Consider the following 20,298-nt stretch of genomic DNA (forward strand, 5'->3'; position numbering starts at 1 on the left):
GGTCATCAATCACGACTCCTAAGTTTGTCGCTACCCTGGTCACTGGTGCTTATAACCACTGATAAAAGTTTCAGGATGAATTCTGATGTGAATGAGGCTACACCAGGCGTAGGCAAACTGCTGCCCAAGGCCCTTTAGCTCCTCTAGTGGCTCCCTGGCTTTCTCTAAAAATGGAAGTTATGAAAGAGAATATAATATAGGCCTAACCTCTTATTGTAATCAAATTAAAAAGTGACAGGTGGGCGGGACTTCCGGTTGATTAAGGCGGGACTTCCGGCAAGGTATTTGATTTCCGGTTAGGGCGGGACATCCGGGTTTTGAACTTGTCATCAATGGAGTTTGACAGGTTGTTTGAATGCTGCGGGGTGCTTTTGTATGAGTCATGTGTCTGGGGGAGGGGTTTTTTGTGTGTGTGTGTGTGTGTATGTGTGTGTGTGTGTGTGTGTGTGTGTGTGTGGGTGTGTGTGTCTGCGTGGAGATAGTGAATTTGACAGTTTTGTAGGATTTAGTGTCATTTTTGTACTTTTTATGATCATTTTGTATGTTTTTTTAGGCACTTCGTGTTTTTTGGCCAGGGGCGGGGGCTTGTGTGTGTGTGTGTGTGTGTGTGTGTGTCCAGGGGTGTGTGTGTGCATGGTGTGTGTGTGTGTGTGCGTCCATGGGGTGTGGGTGTGCAGGGTGTGTGTGTGTCATGAGGTGATCATGGGGTGGGTGTACACGGATGTGATGGTCATGGGTGCGCGTGTGTCCAGGGGTGGGGGGTGTACACGGATGTATTGGTAAATGGCCCTTTTAAGAGAAAAGATTGCTGCACTCTGCTCAGATGCAACCAAATGGATTATTAAATAACAAGTATTATTAATTAATAATGTAATTGCAGTCTGATTATCGGAGAGTATTTCGTTTTTTTCCCTTGTTTTATAAAATCCAACAAAAATCTCGTGTAAATTACGGAAAGACGGTGGGCGGTATATAAAAATACCGGTATATAAAAATATTTTTTTCCCCAGGATGGTAGGGGAAGAGTCCCGCCCTACCTGCCCTGTGATTGGCCGGCTACTACCTTGTCCGTTTCTATGGAGATGGGTAGTAATCAAATCATCATTCTGGTCGTCAAGTCAAGTCAGATTTATTTATAAAGCGCATTTAACATGCACATAGTGCAATCCAAAGCGCTCCACAAACAAGACACATAACAACAAGACAAAAGATGCCGTACCTGTGACACCAAGACATACAAGACAGACAACAAAACACATAAACAAATGGTCGTGGACGTTGAACAATTTGTCAACCAAAGACTGTGAAATAGGTTGTTTGTATTAGCACTAGAGGGGTTTGGGGGGTTTCCCCCTGTTTTTTTTAACGTTCTCGTCAGATTTAGCCAGAGAGGCAGCAACTGTCAATCATGCATAACCCCAGCCAATCACAGACAGAGTAGGGCGTATTCTCATGCATAACCCAGCCAATCACAGACAGAGTAGGGCGGTATTGGCCAATCACAGACAGTCTTCCCCTACCATCCTGGGGAAAAAAATATCGCGGGTGGGCATACAGTATATCCGGGCTGGGCTGTGCAGAGTATAGCCGTGAACTTCGCAGTGACCGCACTTAAGGAGCTGTATGTCATGTGGGAGAGAAGTCAAACGCTGGAGGAGTCGCGCCGCGTAGTAAGTAGCCTAGTTTCATTTATAATTAAATGTAATTAATGAACTCATTAGGGTTCTCGTACGGAAATACTAAAGTTTGACAAATTTGGGATTTGCTCTGCAGGTTTTTTCAAACGAATGAAAAATAATAGTGTCTTTAATAACATTTTACTTTACCATTTATTATTCGCTTCTTCTTCTCCTTCCCGATCGTTTTTGACTAGGCTATATTTGATTGACAGATATTGAGTGGAAGTACAAAAGTAATTGCCTTCAAATGTACTTAAGTATCGAAAGTAAAAGTCCTAAAATGTAATATGACTAACAGATGCATTTGCTATTGTTGAAATGATTCAGCACAGACATAGGCATTCCTTGAGCCTTTCTCCTTCATTCAAGGACATCAATGTTGAAAGATGCCATTGAAGCCCATTTCCAATGTGCACACACACACAGGCACGGAAATACAATCGCTAATCCGGCATGTAGGCTACGTCTAGGCTGTTTCTTTGGAATTAAGCAAAACAACTGCGTTTAAAATATTCGTTTACATGATCGCTGCACTTTTGAAACGATTTGGTAAGAGTTAATGCTGTTTCTTGTAAATCATCGGTTAGACCCAACAGGCAGTTGTGGTGATTTTTCCTTTTATGACGTTTCTAGGCTTATAAGTTTCATTATTAATGTTGGAAAGTACCAAAAACCCAGACTAACAAAGGTAGCCTAATAATGGCGCCGGCAGCTGTAATTATACGCAGTGTGCGTAATTTTTTTCCACCGATTTAGACTGTTTATGAAATCATTCAATATCTACAACAACTAGATTTACTACCGCATAGTGGTAGGCTACAAAATATGACCGCCGCTCAGTCCTGTACCAGTTCCGCTCCTACTCCACCCCTCAGCAAACTTTTGTGTATGCTTATGTCTGTGTGTGTGCGCGCACGCTTGTGTGCGTGCGTGTGTATGCATGTGCCCATGTGTGCGTGTTTGTGTGTGTGTGTCTGCGTGTGAGTCAATTTGTCCAATAGTCTAGTAGTGTAGATAGATTTATATAGATTTGTAAAAAAAACTTAATGAGGCTGGCTATTGACATACGCCTGAACAAGTAAAATACAGGTGGAAGACGCTGAAGACGTATTATGCAGCCAAAAGAGGGAATTCCACCAGCGGAGATTTACGTCACTTTGGGAGCCTATTTGTAGGCTGCGTCGCTGATTTATTCGGAATAATGTCGATTAGGCCTACTATTTAAACAGGAATATGCTGAAAACGTGACATTTTACTTGCTTGTAAACAGGTTAAACTGTATGAAATTCCATGAAACTTGGCATACCCCCAGAGCAGGGGCGCCTAAATACCACCTGAGGCCCCTGGGCTATATGTTTTTTAAGCCCCCCCCCCCCCCCCAACCGCAACTATTAATTATGATTATATGATACCCGGCCCGCGATCTGACCCGACACATAGCGTGCGCTTTTGGTTAATAACATGCAGTCCCACACAGCAAAAGGACTCCGCGGCGGATCCGCCGCGGATGTATGACGGCCTCCGGAACGGACCCGCGAAACGGACCCGTATCGGAGTCCAGATGCTCTCAGGAACGGATCCGCTACGAAGGCGGATCGCGGACCCGCCGTGGCTCCGCGCTGCATCCGCCCCGCATCCGCGATTAAAACCTTACCTCCGCGGCGGGTCCGTTTGGGACCCGCAAATTGATACATACATCCGCCGCGGACCCGCAACGGACTCATAAAGACTCATCTGGCCCGGGTCCGTTTCGGACCCGTTTATCTCATTTTCAAAATTCCTTCTGTTCTTGCTGTAGGATTAAATAGGATAAACTATAGGATAAAAGTAAAACTATCACTAGGCCTAGCCTAGGCTACTACAGCAAGATAGGCCTACGATTAGCATCGCCTCGTATTTTTTACTTAACAATACTGTCAATAAACCTAACAGAAAAGGTTTAAGTCAAGACATCAATTTACTGTACAAACGTGATCACTACTCAATGGAAATATAAAATGGACATTTATGGAAAGTTACAGGTTATAAGCTATTCTGTTTTTGTTAAGTAGCCTACGTTGCCTAGGCTACTCTACATGAATTTTGAGGTCAAAACCTAATTTAGTGCTTTATCAGCCTAGGTCAGTGCAGACATGAAATATTTTATCTAATAGGCTACAACCTCAATGAAATGCTGTGCTATGCACATCTAAAATATCAGAAAATGAATAACTGGTGAATGACAAGAAGTTAAATAAAAAGATTGTTTAATGCTTATTTCTCCTATTACTCCATTTGTGTGGATGGAGGCGGAACACGTCTCCTCGTTGCCCGATCCACCGCCAGTTGAAACACCTAATTGCGTGCTTGGTGACCTCAGCGTCCGTGGCTGACCGTGTCACCATGTTTTTCCTCACAGCACCTGTAATCAAACAGACAGATATGTTTATGTTTATGGTATGTAGCATCCAAAGCCAAGTATGCTTACACAATACAATATATGAGATAGGTATTAAGGAGATTAAATTTAAAAAGAAACATGACTTACAAAGCTCCTCTGTTCGCTGCACGTTGAGGGCTGGTGTGGGGGTGGAGGGAGTTGAGGAGGGACTGCCATTCCTGGCCCATAGTGAGGTGGGCGGTGTGCGAGAGGGGGAAAAAATGTATTAAATGGTAGTCATCATTGATAATACACATGGGGCCTTTCTATTCACTAATATTTCAGAGATCAGTCCCTACCTTGAGTAACTCTCCGTATGTTAAATGCGGGTGCAGGTGCAGGGAGTTGAGGTGAAGAGTGTTGCGGTCCTGCCTAATGGTGAGGTGCTAAGGGAGAGAAATGGTTGTGATCTGTTAACCATGGTAGGCTGAGAGCTACAGGGCCAAACAATGGCAAACAAAAACAAATCTCTGGTCATACTGGACATGAATTTGTATGTTTCAACATTTTGGTATGCACTATCTATATCAACTCCATGAATGGATTGACATTGAAATCAATGTGTTTCAATACAATCTGATAATAATGAATGAACTTTTCAGGCAATATTGCATGAATGCAGATGTTTTAACTGACAAAATATTTGGCTGAGATTTATGTAATGTATGAAGTATGCAGAAAATCTGAGATGGTAATGCAGATGCAATCTGTTGATTTGAAATAGAGTGACTACTGCTGTGTTAATATAGATGGGGCCACTGTATTCAATTTTATTTCAGAGATCAGTCTTTACCTTAACAGTTTTCTCCAGGTTGAGGGGTAGTGACTCTGCTGCCTGGCACTCGGCAAGATGGTGGAGCTGGAGGAATAGATACAAGGAGAGGGGAATGTCTTTAGCACTAAGAATGTTAACCATATCTCTAATATTAATATTATGATTTAGTTATTTCAATGTTAAGAGATTATTACTTACTTTGCCAGTGCAATTGGCTTAGGTTTGAGGCTTCAACTGATATACCAGGCGAGTTGGAAGGTACCTCAGAGATGCAAAGTCACCATTTAACGTTACTGGCTCTTCTTCACTCTCATCAGAGTCCCCGAAACGATGGCTGTTAAATAACCATATCATTATGGTTATTGCAATCCCAAAATTTCCAAATATACATATAGTACAAGCATCTCTGGTCTATTTTGGAATGCTACGGGAATGTGTTCACATTACATTTTAACAACCCAGAAAGTATCTTCATCAAGCGAACCCAACAGAGGCAATCGTAACGTTAGATGGTAGAATCCAGCCGATAAAAGTTGACGCTGCAGAACCAACAAAATAGAAGATGGGGACCAAGTTCCATACAGTTAAGTTACGTTAGCATAATAAATCACAAACAGACGCCAATACCCATTAGTTGTCTGAACCGACTTAAACAGTGATTAAAATGCCGAGGCTTTCATTACGAAGATGGCAGAAGGACACTAAAGTTAAGTTACATATGAGACCAAACTTGGCAAAATGCAAACGTTAATGCACAGCTAGCTAGAAGCTAGGGCTAAACCATTATCAGTGAGTCAACATGCTAAAGTTGTAGCTAGGTAGCTTTCATAGCAGACGAGTGCTTCACTGACTTCATTGACTGAAATACCAGTGCCAATGTATCAGCTTAATCAAGGATTGCATCGCAAACGTGATCTCAAACATATATATGTATAATAGACATTAGCAATAACTTATGCAATTGCGCCTAGCAGCTGTATGCCGCTAGCATAGTAGCACTATGGACTATGGACAACAGCAACACATTAAAACAGACAAGACCAGACTAACGTTAAATAACAATGTGTGTTTTTTAAATCACACTACCATAACATATTTTGCCGAAATTGCTAACCCATTTTAAATCAAATAGGCTACAGACTCATATGAGCATCACAGCTAACAATAACGTTAACGTTAACTTAGCCTGTTGCTCAAAATTACAAACTTCTGCACTAACGTTAACGTTAGTCCTAATATCAAACAACGTCATTATAATCAATAAACATGATAAGTAAGTTTTAAGTATAAAACCACAAAGGCCAATGTTTAGCTATTGTGAATGTCGCAATATGTTAATAAATATCACTTACTCGAGAGGGTTCAGCGCAACCGTGTCCCAGCAAAGAAAATATCCACTAGTAGGTCCTATGACTCTTCTCGGCTCTTGGTGTACAGTCATGTTCAATCGTTACAGTACAGGCGCGTCCGCGCCCGCGGATCCGACATGGGTCCACTCAGGACCCGCTGTTTGACAGTAGAATTTACGGAGCCGCCTGGAGGCGGAGCTGATCCTCTGTGCGGCACCAAAACGAATGCGACAGTCACGCGGGTTTGGCGACTTGAAGGCGGATCCGCCTAGGAGTCTACTGCTGTGTGGGGTGTAGCCTATCATTATTCAGCCTATGTAAAACCTTTAAAATAAAGAAACTGCACACGGGTAAGGCAGCGGGGCCTGGTTCTTGAATTTCCCCTAGGGATCAATAAAGTATATCTATATATCTATCTATCTATCTATCTATCAATCTACATAAACAGGAATAGAAAGCCCTCAAATCACGTCAGCCTACCCATGACATCGCTTATCAAAAAGGCTAGCCTACTGCACGAAAGCAAGCGTTGAACTTTTACAACACTGGCTGTAGGCTAAGTTAAAAGATGGGTAGGGCCTACACATATGGACGTTTAAAAGCTTTTCAAAAGTGCATGTGTTTGTCGTGTCGGGGGTTCCCCAGGAGTTTTTTTGAAATTCTGTCTACTTAACGCACCAGTTTAACGCAGTTTGGGAGGGACAGACATAGTTTTAGCCTACAGAACAAGCTGGCTCATGTGACGTGAACATTATGCATTATCACTACGTTAACAATGGAAAAAACATAACATAGACTATTATATGTGCGAATGGGTTAGCACAAACTTAGCTGTTGGTGAACGGAGATGCAGATCACTAATTCATTTATTTGCGCCACAGCCCATGTTCTGCGTTCACTCCAGGGGCGTCACTAGACCTTATTCACTGGGGCACGTGCCTTAGTAAAAGTATCCAGTGCCCCAGTAAAATTCTAGCGCGGCTCTAGCTGGAAACGGCATTCATGAGCGCATCTCCGTGCCTGCTTTACTCATGGCTCGAGCCTGTCACTTACCAGCCAATAAAAAAAAAAAACAAGGAATAAAGAAAGGGGCCATAATAGCCAATCAGGAAATAGCATCTCTGTAGCTGGGTAAGATTGAACGCAACAACCAATGAAAATCGTTCACATGATTCTTCCGAGTGTTTCGTTGTACTGCACACACACATACACTGTGGAATCGGCTGGAGCTCATTACATCACTTTGAGCACAGAGTAAGTCGTCCCCTAATGTTACAACAAATTAACAACTTGTTTGACAGAAAAAATGACAAGTTGATCGCTGTTAGAGAGTGTTGCCCACATAACTAGCATCTGTTTTTCAATGCTTAGCGTCATAGCCTTAGCAACAGTTTACCAGCTTGTGCTCTCTCACTCACACACACACACACACACACCATGCGTAGGCTGCATGCACACATGCGGACAATTAACAACGATTTATACTATACTGTAGAAAGAGTCCTGTAAAAGTAGCCCATACTGTTTGTGAAGCTGTCCTACTGTAAAACTAAACATAGCCTTTGATAAACTATATAGAGATGGACATCAGAAAATTCTTCCTGAACAGAGGCAGAGGGAGAGGAACAGTGAGGAGGATGAAGGAGGTATGATACTTTTGCCCACATTAACAGTAACATTAACATTTATGCTGGTAATAGCCAGTGCTGTGATTTGATCAATGATTTAATGGCAAACTCAAATAAGTTTGCTACATTTGCAAATGTAGCCTATAATAATACACAGAATCAGATAGCCATCTGTGTAGATTATTATAGGCTACATTTGCAAATTATCACCAAAAGTCAGTATGAAGGCTTTAGTAGGCTATTTAAGCTACAAAGAACTGCAGTATTGCCAGGATGTCTATAGGACCCTTGCCTGGGAGGGAAGTATATCTCAATTTTGACTAAAAATAAGCTTCCCTTGTGTTAGTAGGAAAGCCTATTAAATTAATGCAGTGAGTATAGGCCTACTTATGCCTATGTGTTTGGATGTTGCTGGATAGTGGCTGCTACAACAATTGAGGGAGAGAGTGCTGGAGGAGGAGAAGGAGGAGGAGAAGAAGGTCAAAGAGAGGGAGAAGAGGGGAGAAAGAGCACAGGCTGGGCAGTCCAGTACCAGGCAGGGGGAGGAGGAGGAGAGAGACAGGCAAGAAACGGATGAGAACATGATGGGGGCTAGACGTAAAACTATTCAGAGTATGGAGGAGGATGTCGGGGGAGCCTAGGAGAGATATGTGATGGTCCAAATCAGGCTAGCTATTTATTTCATTTTTTTTTTTTATGTATTGGGAGTTGGGGGCCTGTGCCCCAGCAAAGCTCTAGGTCTAGAATCGCCCCTGGTTCACTCCAATGAGACAAGTGAAATACATGTTTTTAAAGCCGTTTCATTTCCAGGCTATTTGCTACGATATTTACCTGCTATGCCTTCTGTTTTCATGGACAGTTACATGAATCCACGTCATTCGTTTATCGTTGCTTCAATCCTACCCACGTTATCTCCAGAGTTTGTATGATAAGTTTGTCAGTCAGTTTCAGCCTCTCCTCTAGCTCTACACCCTTTGGGATTTATTACGTTTTGTTACATTTTGTTACACTTTAGAATTGGAGAAGACAAAGGGGGCCTCTGCATGGATGTAATTGTAGAGCAGTAGCCTACGATGTGCTCAATTATTTAGGCTAGCTCCAGAGTAAGCTAATGACGCTGAATACGGACAGGCCGTTTATTATTATTGATTATCATTATTATTATTAGGAGGCCCCTCATTGGCCGAGGCCCCTGGGCTGAAGCCCAGGTAAGCCCCTGCATTAAGGCGCCAGTGCCCCAGAGGATGTCAGGTCAATCCACATGAAAAATGGTGCAGTTCAGAACATCTCATCTGAAGATAGGGGCGATTAAAACAGTAGGCGTATAATATTGAATTTTCATTTTTACCGGGGGGGGGGGGGGCATTCCCTGATTCTCAGCATAAACATACATAAGAACGCTGATTCGTAAACTTTGTCATGACATGATAAACCATTCTTAAAACGCAACTCGTATAAATCATTCAAGCGTAATGCTCGTCATGAAAAGAAAACAGCAGCTTAATATTTTCAGACATTTACCGTAAAAGTAGGCCTAAAGGGCACACTGTTAGCAGTGATGCTGACAGCAGTGGGATTATCCAGCTAACAATTTATGGTTCCCAGACTGTTTTTGGTTGCGGGAACGTTTCCTGAAGGTTATGTTTTGGTTGTCCCATGAAAAGTTTTTGTGGTAAATTTCCATTGAAAAGGCCAATGTACCACTCTGCAGTAAGAACTTATAGAAATGTTTAATAAAGTTATCATTGCTTACATTTTATACACAGTTTGAGCAAGCTGTAAGAAAATGCAGGATGTCCTTGTGAAGAGGAAAAAAAAACAGGAAGACACCCCAGGTGTGGTGAAACTGATAACAGATAAAGAGAAACTGATGAGCACTAACAGGAAAATAACAAGTTATGAAACTAATGACTGATGACTTGCTATTCTGATGTTGTCGTGGTTCTTGTTTCTTAGGAAAAGGGGATTTTTCCTTGACAGAACTCATTGTCTTGTTCCCCTTAAGTTCATGCACTCACCTATATGTAGGGACTTGCCCGTTACAACATCTCTCTATTCACATGCTCACCAGTACCTGATACTACCAAGAAGCACTTAAGAAAGCATCACCATAACAAAACTGACATGACTAATGGTGAATTTGATAGGACTAACGTTTGGAAAGGTATCGAGAACCCAAGCTTAGGGGTGATTACTCAACAAAACCTGAAATTGAGAACCAGATGAAGTCAAACACATATTTTTTTTAACTCACTGAATGCCAAGCTGTTTTCGGAAGCTTTGTCCTAGAGTGCCAGCAATCTAGACCATTGTTGATGATTTTTGTACAGCCACAGCATATTCTGTGTTATAGCTATGAACACATACAATGGCTCGTTTGAAAGGTGAGACTTTAAGCTCTCAGTGGGTACAAACCGTGTATTTCTACACGCCTCTGTTCCTGAGAAATCCCAAGCTAAACAGTGGCTAGTTTTCATCAAAATACCTGTTTTTTTTCTAGAAATGGAGATATTGTGTCTTTTATGACCTGAGAAGTGTTGCCTGCAAAGTTTCTGGGAAGAGATCTAATGAGACCTGCCACCTAGTGATAAACCCACGAAAATAAATGACCTGATTTTGACCTGGCGTGCATGTCACTGATAGGCTAATCAGTGACTGATTCGAAACAAAGCGGCAACCATCAAAAGCCGAGTTAAGATCAAACGTCCAGATAAAATGTCCAGATCTTGCGTTTTCATGAGTTTTCGATCGTCATATATTTCATTTCCATTCATCACAGAGTTCCCAAAATCACATATAAGGTGTCTAGTTTCGTAATTAAAAAAAAAAACTAAAAACGTAATATTACGTTTTTTTGGCACTCAACGCACAATGAGTTAATAACAACTGTAAAAGAAAACCCACCAATATGATTAATTGACTTTTTGATCAGGGCTCTGATTGGCTCGTCAGCATGTCAGTCACCTGTTGAGGGGAAGGACCTTGACTTCTGATTGGACATGTTACGTATGGAAACTAGGAGGCCCTGAGACATGTGTATTGCATAAAAGGCACAGCACCACAACTCAGACTTCAGATCGTGCGCCCCTTCTCATGGGAACTGGTTATCTGCAGATATCAAGGGCATAGGTTTGGTCTCAGCTTTGGTGGGCACACATCCCCAACTCCTGTTGTCATGATACCAACATTATTGTTTCAATACCAATAGTAAGTGAAGAATCTCGATTTCGATACTTTTGCGTTTTTTTTTTCAAAATTTGATTTGGTTTGTGTGATTTGTGAGATGATTCACTTCAGTGGCAATCATATAATTTGATTGACCCTCCACACACACACACACACCCACACATACATAGAAAGTGATGGTTGTGATAGGTTTCTATTTCATATTTTGGAATTCATTTAAACTTTATTGTTAATTATTTATAGTATTTTATGATCTGCATAATTGTAATAGCTAAACATATTTAGTAATTTGAATACATCATATTGATATTTAAATTATTGGGCTACACTTGTCTTTAATATCATCACATTTGTGGTGTATAGGCTAAATCTAATTGAGTGCCTGCCACTTTAAGAATGTGAATGCAATTAGCTTTCAGTCTCACGGTTTTAGGCTAGTGGAAAATAGTTTTCGCAAGTGCAAGGATATGTGGATTCAATTCATCATGTTTGCTATGTCATTAGATAAAATAAACTGAGTGTCTATTTACACCCCTGGTACGAACACAGCTGAGCTATTCACACCTGTGACATAACAACAAAAAGACGTTGCTCACGTGCGCAAAAAACATGGCGGACATTCGTTTTTTCGTCAGCAGAAAGTGAAGAATTCTGAAAGGTTTCGGCACTAATATCTGTTCAGAAGTTTTAGATTGAAAAGTTGTGTTTTATTTTCATACTCTTGTGTCAGTGAACACATACAACAGTAGTAGTGGAAGAGGATAGTGTAGTGGTCTCAGACAAGGGATAACATGCGGGAGACCGGGGTTCAATTCCTGCACGATGCATTTTGGCAGAGTGAGTGTGCATGTGTACCAACGTCTCTGGAGAGAAGGCGTGGAATTTGAACAAGAAATCGGTTCTCAAACGCAAGTTTTGATTTCAATAATTAGCTAGTTCATGCATCAGGGTAGCCTGGCCATTTGCCATCCCCTTGGTACGCTTCACTTCTACAAGGGTCTGGGATCTCGGCTATTGATGAACATTTGCAAGCTGGATGCGTGGACTCTGTAGAAGTTTGAAACGATTGGATTTCACCCAATCGCTAACGTTAGGGAGGGGCTGCGATCCAGGCTACCAGAAACAACAAACCAGCAAACAACTTTATACAAATAAGGAATCCCGATTACCACTCCACTGCTGTCTGGGGCGTTTGCCAAATGCACAAAATACATGCCTTATAGTGAAAGATGGAGGTCTTCTGATCCTATAACTCTAACAAAAGAATTCTTAAATCTTTCCTAAAACTTGATGGAGAAGAATGTATTTGGCCATTCAGTTATATACACTTACAAACAGCTATATATTAGCTATATGTGACATCAGCAAGAATTTCATCTAGTTGTAATATTAAGAATAATTCATTAGGACTATTTTCTGCTAAAACATTAAATATTTTTAGTTCAATGTAGTTAACAGTGTGAGGCAAGGAAAAAAAAGATAAAAACAACACAATCAAGAATTATTTGAATAAGACTGTAGTTTCACATCGCTTCACATGCATAATCGCTTCATTTTTGCACACCCTGGCTGACAGTCATGCATATGCATCAGTTCTAGGCTCAATTTAATTTCCAGGGAAACGTTTTTATGTGTTAGCCTATGTTAAAGCAGGGTCTATAGAATTACTGCTTACACACTCCACATTACTGCTTAAGTCACTGATTACACACAGGAGTAGCAATCTCAGATGTGTATATAGGAAAGAGAGTCCTGTACACCAGAACTGACATAAAATGTAATAAAAGACTGTTCTCTGTACACTACAGGGCTTCAGGATCCTTTAGGAGCTGACCAGCTCATTTTAGGATCAGATCACACCAGACACAAGCAAGGATAAGGAACTTGATTCTGCCAGAGAGAGTCTTAGGCAAACACATACTGGACTAGTGATCTCAACTGTAACCCGAGGGCACTAGAGTAGGCACAAAACAAAACAAGACAAAAAGTTTAACTAACAGCTTGAAAATGTACTTACTTGCCTTTAACTTTGGCACTGTCCCACTCAACCTGACATGCCCTGTCCCAATTTTTCGAACCCTGTCAGGTTAAGTTTTTTTTTTATTTTTACAAAATTTGAGGTCGGGAAATTTGGTCTGGCATTGCTTCATTGAAGTGCTTCTATGTACGTATGAAAATCAGCCGACCAATCAAATCGTACTGGCGGGCTTTATATAATAATGTAACAGAACGGAAAACAGTGATTAAGGCATTTGTTGAGAATGATGTTTTGGCTGTTCTTTCTACACGTCTCATGGTAGACTATTTCATTGCTCTAATTAGTTAGGTCAATCCAATTGTGTGTAGATGCATTTTTTCTCTATATTTGAACCAGTGTGTTTAAAGCAACCTTGAGTTTGAGAAAGGCGCTACATACTGTAAATAAAACTTCCTCAAATCACTGATTCTGCAGGTGAGGTGCATGTTAGTTTTCTTTGTCTTCCAGATGGTTGATCCTGCTGGAAATTCACTCGTGTGTTTGTGGCATGTAACTGCTGACTAGCACACTGGTCTTTAGACATGTAAATACCATTTGTTAATACGGTGTATCTGTATCAGTGGAAAAGTAATCAACAGGACAAGTGTGATCATTCATCTTGGACAAAAACTACAACCCCTATAGATTAGTGAAGCAGAAATAGCGTTGACATAAACCACAATTCTCTATTACATCATGATGTCATTTCCCCTTGTTAACAACATACCATCTGCACTCGGTGAAAACAACCACATGAATGCATTGAAATTATTTGCTGATTGAAGATGTCATACAACTATTCTGATAAGCTAGATAAAACAGTGAAAGAAGGGCAGTCTGAAGTTGATGACAGCAGGATTGAGTGCATGCCCTTAAAAACTACTTGCTGGCTCATGGAAAAATGATCTGACTAAATTGTTGAATATTCAGTGGCATGATGTTTATTGTTATCTTGCGGACACTCCTTTGACCAGACTGCAAACGTCAAATGTTTAAGGTGAAATGGCAGAGGCAAGGACAAAGGCAGAAAGAAAGGAAAATAAAAGTGGACTGGACAAATGACAATGTATAGCTGCAATGGGTGGAGTATACACGGAAGAAAATCACTAGTGATTCTGGCACCTTGGGAGATAGAGGAATAAGGGGAATAACATGGAGAGTTTGGTAACAGCCCCTTTAAGTGTCTGATCATGATGAGCAGCAGCGAACGCAAAGCCTGAAGCAAATACAGGTTAAACAGGCAAACTCATGCATCCCATACACAGCAGATAACGGAACAAGCGACTAATATGGACCATGAAGAAAGGTTAGAAAAATTTGAATACTTCACCCCCAAAGACCAATCTGTGACCGTGGTCAAAGGAAAGGTGGACTCATTTGAAGGACAGTGTGAAAAAAAAACATGTGAGCAAAAATAGCATGCTGAGTGCTGGAAAGGATAGAAACAAGGTCATATTATCAGGGATGGATTACTGCACGGGCCTACCAGGCCCAGGGGCCCAAGGGGTCAGGGGGCCCTGAAGCCCAAGCCATTGCATGGAATCACTGCCTCAATATCAACAAATCAGGATGTAGGCTATGAATCTGATTGAATTGAATTATTGGCCATCCCCAAAATGCACCAGAATACAGGAAATCACATCAAACAAATAAAAAAAATTCTGGGGAGGACCCCCAAACCCCCCCCCCCCTCCCACATATGCAACAATTAATGGGGGGCCCTTAATACATCTAGGCCCAGGGGCCTGAAAGTTCATAATCCGTCCATGCATATTATTATGGTTGGATGTTGGTAGTTCACACAGGACATTCCACTTGTGGACCTCTGGTGGGCTTGTGGAAAAGAGCGGGAAAAGAGAACACCCTTCCTCCAAATTGGAAAAACTGGGAGATGTTCTTGAGTTGCCCTCATGCAGCTGACTGAGATGATACCCATGGACGAGATTGGGGAACTGGGAAGCAGAAATGGGATATTAATGACTTTGCAATAAGAAAGAGTCGGATATACAGATGTGTGCAGATATAGATGTGTGTCTAGTGTAGTGCACTGTTTTGGGAGGAGGTTGACTCTTGTGTTGACTCTTTGTGCAAAATATAATGGGGATGCGCAAAAGGAAATATAAGAGTGTAAAACATAAGACTTTTTCACTTTCCTTTTAGACCTGCCAGTGCTCGGCACTCATCATGCATCCTCAGTCCTACCAAGAAACTCAACAATATCAAAACCACTACGACTGTTCTATGAACCGCAACTACTATGGGCTGTCTGTTGAAAACCCACAGCTAAATGGAAGCCAAATCCCAAGTTCCAATTTAAACCAGCATGCCAATTTCGGATCCAGTCAGTATCACCATTCTTTGCAGCATGAAACATGCTCCCCACAGACTAGTTACCATGGAAATGGATGTCATGGGACATCTTTACCCAATCAGAATCATGTGTGTCCATATGAACATTCAGCCTCAGCCTCAACTTCGGGTCCTTGCAACAGTTTCTCTGGATGTAGCATGCCACTGGGCGGTTCTCAGAATTCCCAAATAGTACAGTCACACCAGGGAGCTGTGGTACAACCGACACACATACCCTCTTCAAGAACATCACAGGACTGGCATCCAAGGAACAGCCCACTAACCTACTTGAGACACAGTACACCCCAACTTCAACCAGAATCAACACATGGCTGGCATTTACAGAACCACTCACAAAGTAATGGGAATGGCACAGTCATACTAAACAGAGGATTACAAATGTTAAGTGGCCAACTTCAGGCTACTGTTAAAAATCTAAATGTCAACAGATCATCTCTCCCAGCCCAGCTCCAGACATTACAGTTAGAACACCCTAGCTGTCAAGGTGTACTTCAATATCTACTTCTATTTCCGGCTACCAATATCTGTTGCTTAAAATACCAGCTCTATGCAATTTGGCAGGCCTTATTTAAAAGGCAGAATATGCAGCAGTTTTGCAAACAAGGTCATGTTCAAATGCCTGTTGTCAATAAATGCTGCCGATCATGCCTATACCAGGTTGTGCGGATCATCTCTCATAAAATGAAGACAATAATGACAATGACCCACCACAGCAAGCAACAGCAATATATTCAAATGAATGGTGTGTTGAGTACCAAAGGCCATGCATTAAAGCCGCTTGCAGATGGTGGCAAATTGAAGACATGTGAAGACGTTCCACTGAAATGTGGTGATGACCTCCCATTGCTAATAAAAGACATTCAGCCCCTTGCTGTTGAAGAAGTAACAGAAGAGGCAGTAACGGCATTAGACACTGACTGTTCAGCTATGAGGAAGTTGTCAACAAGTGTAAAATCATCAGAAGATGGCAGTTGTCCTAAAGATTATTTCACAGGTGGTCAAGGCACAACACACGAAGAGTTTGTACTCTACCCAAGTACGGAGTCAGCAATCTGTTCAAGCACATTGTCTGCAGTCTGCCCAAACTTAGACTCTCTGATCAACCTGTCCCCTGAGAACAAAGATACTCCCAAGAACCAAAACAATGAAGAATTAAACCAACCTGATGTTCTCTTTGATGTGCCTATAGTGACTTTCAGACTGGAAATGTTGCGAAAATTGGTGGCAAGCCTGGACCCAAAAGGAGAAGAAACAAAAAAAGATGAAAGCAGCATGAACAAGAATGAACTAGATTTTGCACCTAGTATACTTGATCTGTATTGGGATGGCAGCTATCACAGCTACATTGAGGCAGAACAAGGAGGTACATTTGCAAATATATTGAAGGAAGCTGCAGAGTTTGACACAGACAAAGACAAGAAGATATTTGATTCCATAAAGGTAGAGGATTTAAATCAGCTTCAGCAAAAGGGCCACATTCTTACAAATTGTTTTGATTTTGATTCTGCTACCAAAGTAGATACGTCATCATGGAGAAACATAAGTGATAACTCATTGGATATTGACAAAGAATTGGCAGATGGGTCATTTCCAGAAAATTGCCATGAAAAGTCACTTGAGAGAAGCTTGCTCAATAACCTCCAGAACTTGGGCAAAAATTTAGGCCAGGACCGTATCAGTTCTAAACCAGAAGATCACCCGTCACCAACTATTATCATTGATGACCAGTCTGATCAAGACTGCTCTAAGACTTCAGATGACCCCATGCTGCCAACTAAGATAATACTGCTGCCACCAAATGAGTTAAAGCCTCTTCCAAAACAAACATACAAAGACTCTGATAGTGCGTGTGGTGTTGCAGCACCTTCAACTTGCGTTGATGTTAATTATTCTGAGATGAAGTTGGTACCAGACAATTCTGTGAACTCACAGGACTTGGATCAAAAGGAGGTTTTTCCTGAAGATGGTTGCAGATTGTCAGAAAATCTCTCTGAAGAGGTAGAAACACCAAATAAGGACTGTCCCAATAGCCCAGATGATTCCATACTGTCCATAAAATTGCCATCTGTGAATGAAATAAAGAAGGTGGGTTTAGACAATTTGTATCAGGACCTTGTGAGTTCTCCGCAGAAAGACCCCCCCTTACCTATTATTCTTGATAAGCATTCAGCCTGTCTTAAGAGTCCAGCTGATCCCGCACTGCCAATGAAGATAACGGTGCTGTCAATGGATGAGGTAAAGGCATTGTCAGAGGAATTCTGCAAAGACTCTGATGACGGTGTACAGACTGTTGCTCTGTCTTCTCCCATTTGTCTTGACAGTGAAGATGATGATTCTGAGGTGAACTTGGGCCCAACTTGTCAGATAACCAGAGATCTGAGTCAAACATCAAATCAAGAACTGATTGCCATACTTGATGGAGAAGAAGAAATACCGTCCTTTACCTCCATAAAAGATGTGTTAAAACAAGCCAAGACAAGCAGTAAAAAAAGAAAACAAGATGACCACTTAACAAAGACAACTGGAAAAGAGCCAACTAATCTTCTTATAGATAGAAGGAAGGGAAATGAAGTTCAGAAGCCCCAGCAACACCTGCAAAAGGAATACAATCATCCAAAACTAAGCCGTTGGTCATCCATTCATCAAAAGGTTTCCAGGAAGGACTCTGCTCATACAGCTCACCAGCCAGCAAAGCCACATGGACTGGAAACTGTTGCTAATTCATCCCCCTGTGGGATTAAAGCCAGCCATCCCATCTCTCCATCAGCACCCATTAGGAAAAGAAAGTTCAGTGAAATGAAGGAATCAAGTTCACTGGACACAGTAAAGGGTTGGGAGCCTGGAAGGCTAGGTGCAAATTATGGACTTGAAAGCAGCAGCCCCACCAGCATTCTCCAATCATTGCCCCTCAAAAAAAGAATGCGATCACTTGGTGAATTTGGGAATTCAGTCAAGTTGACAGATATCATGGTTCCCTCAAACCACTCACCCATTAAAGGGACTAAGACATTTAGTAATTCCCAAGACACTGGTGTAGACACAGAGCTAACAGACAGCAACATTCATACAGATGAAGCTGTAGGCCTACCTACTACTTCAGAAGATATTGTTCTGAATTTGGCAGGGACTTTAAATGTTTCAGAATTACAAAAGTCTTCACGTGGATGCAAGAAAAGGAAACCTATAACTTTGATGCTGTTTGGAGCCCATCTTGAGGACTTAAATAGAACAACTCAGCATTATACAGATTGTGACCGTAATATACCAATTCAACTTTCCATTATGCATTCCTTGGAAAAGAACTCTATAAAGGACAAGGTCAGAAAAAGTTGGGAGGACTGTTTTGTGCCCACTCCTGGGAAATCCAAGAGACTATCAGGTCCAGAAGGTGTGTACAGAAAAAAGAATGTGCATGTAAGACCAGTAGAGCATCAGAAATCACAAGGAGCACCTGGAAAGGACAAGGAGGAGCAGCAATCATCTGCCAAGGAACACCAGTCAGAACACAGGAAACATACCAAACACATATCTGCCAGTCTAGGCAGTTGAGGTGGAGGTGCTGCAAGGGTCCAAGAAGGTATGAAACATGAGTTGCTGATGCTATTTTTGAATGCTTTCTTTTCATTCCTGTACATTTTAGATGCTTTGAATCTGTTTCAAGTTTTTGTCATTCCTTAAGGGCCATTCACACCTGGAGAGATAATTATAAGAATAACGGTAACAGTATGACCGCATCAGGTGCAGTGGTAATGTAGTAGCTAAGGAACAGAGTTTTGCATGCAGTCTGAAAAGTTGTAAATTCGACTCTCAGCTGCAACTGTTGTGCCACTGCAATCAATTTGCATCTGTAAGTTGCTCTGAATAAAAGTCAAGCCATAAAAAATTAAGATACGGACAGGGCCCACTTCCCCGAAAGCATCTTAAGCCTAAGAGCGTCGTAAAGTCCCTCTTACGAACGTCTTAAAATTTGCCGACTGTTTCCCGAAACCATCGTAGCTTAAGAGCGGTGATGTCAGGTGACTGCACGTCACAGCTATAGGCCTACCATTTAAACTTCGGATCTACACATTAATTCACATCAAAACGAAAATAGAAACACTTTGACATCTGCATGTAAGCATCACAATTAGGTTATATACCACACAGAGATATAAATAATTGTAATTATTTTAAGATTAGATTGTTGCACCATGCAATAATTTTTCGCGGTGTCACTTAAGAACACGTTTGAAGATAAGAAAGAAGTCGAGTAAGAAAGAGAGGAAATGTGTAGGCTTAGATTTTGATGCAGTAGGCTACAGACTAAACCACATGTTGCTTTCTCTGCTTTTTACCTCATAGGCCTAATAAAATATTCACTTAGCAAAGATAATGTCAAACTATTCTGGCAACGTCTCGTTTCATAACTTGATTGCATTTTTGTCTGCTTTTCATCACATTATTATGACCATTAAATGTAGGCTATTTTGCACGCTAAAATCTGATCACAGGTAAACACAATAAAGAATGGGAACGTAAATTGGATTATGTATTCTAAGTTGCAATTCCTCTGTATGTCCTGTTGGTAACCTCAGTGAGAAGTACTGTTAAGACGCTCTTAGCCGGTAACGAGTACTCTGGAGCACTCGTAGATCTACGAGTGTTTTCACGACGCTCTTAAGCTACGATGGTTTCGGGAAACAGTCGGCAAATCTTAAGACGTTCGTAAGAGGGACTTTACGACGCTCTTAGGCTTAAGATGCTTTCGGGGAAGTGGGCCCTGGATGACATGCAAAACAGCACCATCAGGAGAACATAAAGGATAAATGATCCATGTTACAATGTTAATGAAAGTTGGATGGTTTCTTGGCTCATGCTGCACACTTCAGTGTAAGT

The 20,298-nt window shown here is 41.4% G+C and overlaps 1 protein-coding gene and 3 long non-coding RNA genes across 4 annotated transcripts; 1 reads left to right on the forward strand and 3 right to left on the reverse strand.

The window, feature by feature from the left end:
- The first annotated feature begins 1,649 nt into the window (after window positions 1–1,649).
- On the forward strand, window positions 1,650–20,082 carry LOC143136116 (uncharacterized). The gene is made up of 2 exons (XM_076296618.1): window positions 1,650–1,670; window positions 15,214–20,082. Exon 2 carries the CDS (start codon window positions 15,238–15,240, stop codon window positions 18,970–18,972), a length of 3,735 nt encoding a protein of 1,244 aa, XP_076152733.1. The 5' UTR covers window positions 1,650–1,670; window positions 15,214–15,237; the 3' UTR covers window positions 18,973–20,082.
- LOC143136618 (uncharacterized) lies at window positions 3,922–4,452 on the reverse strand. The gene is made up of 3 exons (XR_012989363.1): window positions 4,398–4,452; window positions 4,207–4,277; window positions 3,922–4,080 (listed from the first exon to the last, which is right to left on the reverse strand). It is a non-coding gene; the product is annotated as an uncharacterized LOC143136618 (long non-coding RNA).
- LOC143136619 (uncharacterized) lies at window positions 4,447–5,161 on the reverse strand. The gene is made up of 3 exons (XR_012989364.1): window positions 5,072–5,161; window positions 4,892–4,957; window positions 4,447–4,484 (listed from the first exon to the last, which is right to left on the reverse strand). It is a non-coding gene; the product is annotated as an uncharacterized LOC143136619 (long non-coding RNA).
- Window positions 5,164–6,276, reverse strand: LOC143136620 (uncharacterized). The gene is made up of 3 exons (XR_012989365.1): window positions 6,226–6,276; window positions 5,321–5,412; window positions 5,164–5,207 (listed from the first exon to the last, which is right to left on the reverse strand). It is a non-coding gene; the product is annotated as an uncharacterized LOC143136620 (long non-coding RNA).
- Window positions 20,083–20,298: the final 216 nt, after the last annotated feature.

The sequence above is a fragment of the Alosa pseudoharengus genome, unplaced genomic scaffold, assembly GCF_046254945.1.
Source record: "Alosa pseudoharengus isolate Yale_2024_CS ecotype anadromous, Long Island Sound unplaced genomic scaffold, YU_APseudo_1.1 YU_APseudo_1.1_scf_20, whole genome shotgun sequence".
NCBI classification, from domain to species: Eukaryota; Metazoa; Chordata; class Actinopteri; order Clupeiformes; family Clupeidae; genus Alosa; species Alosa pseudoharengus.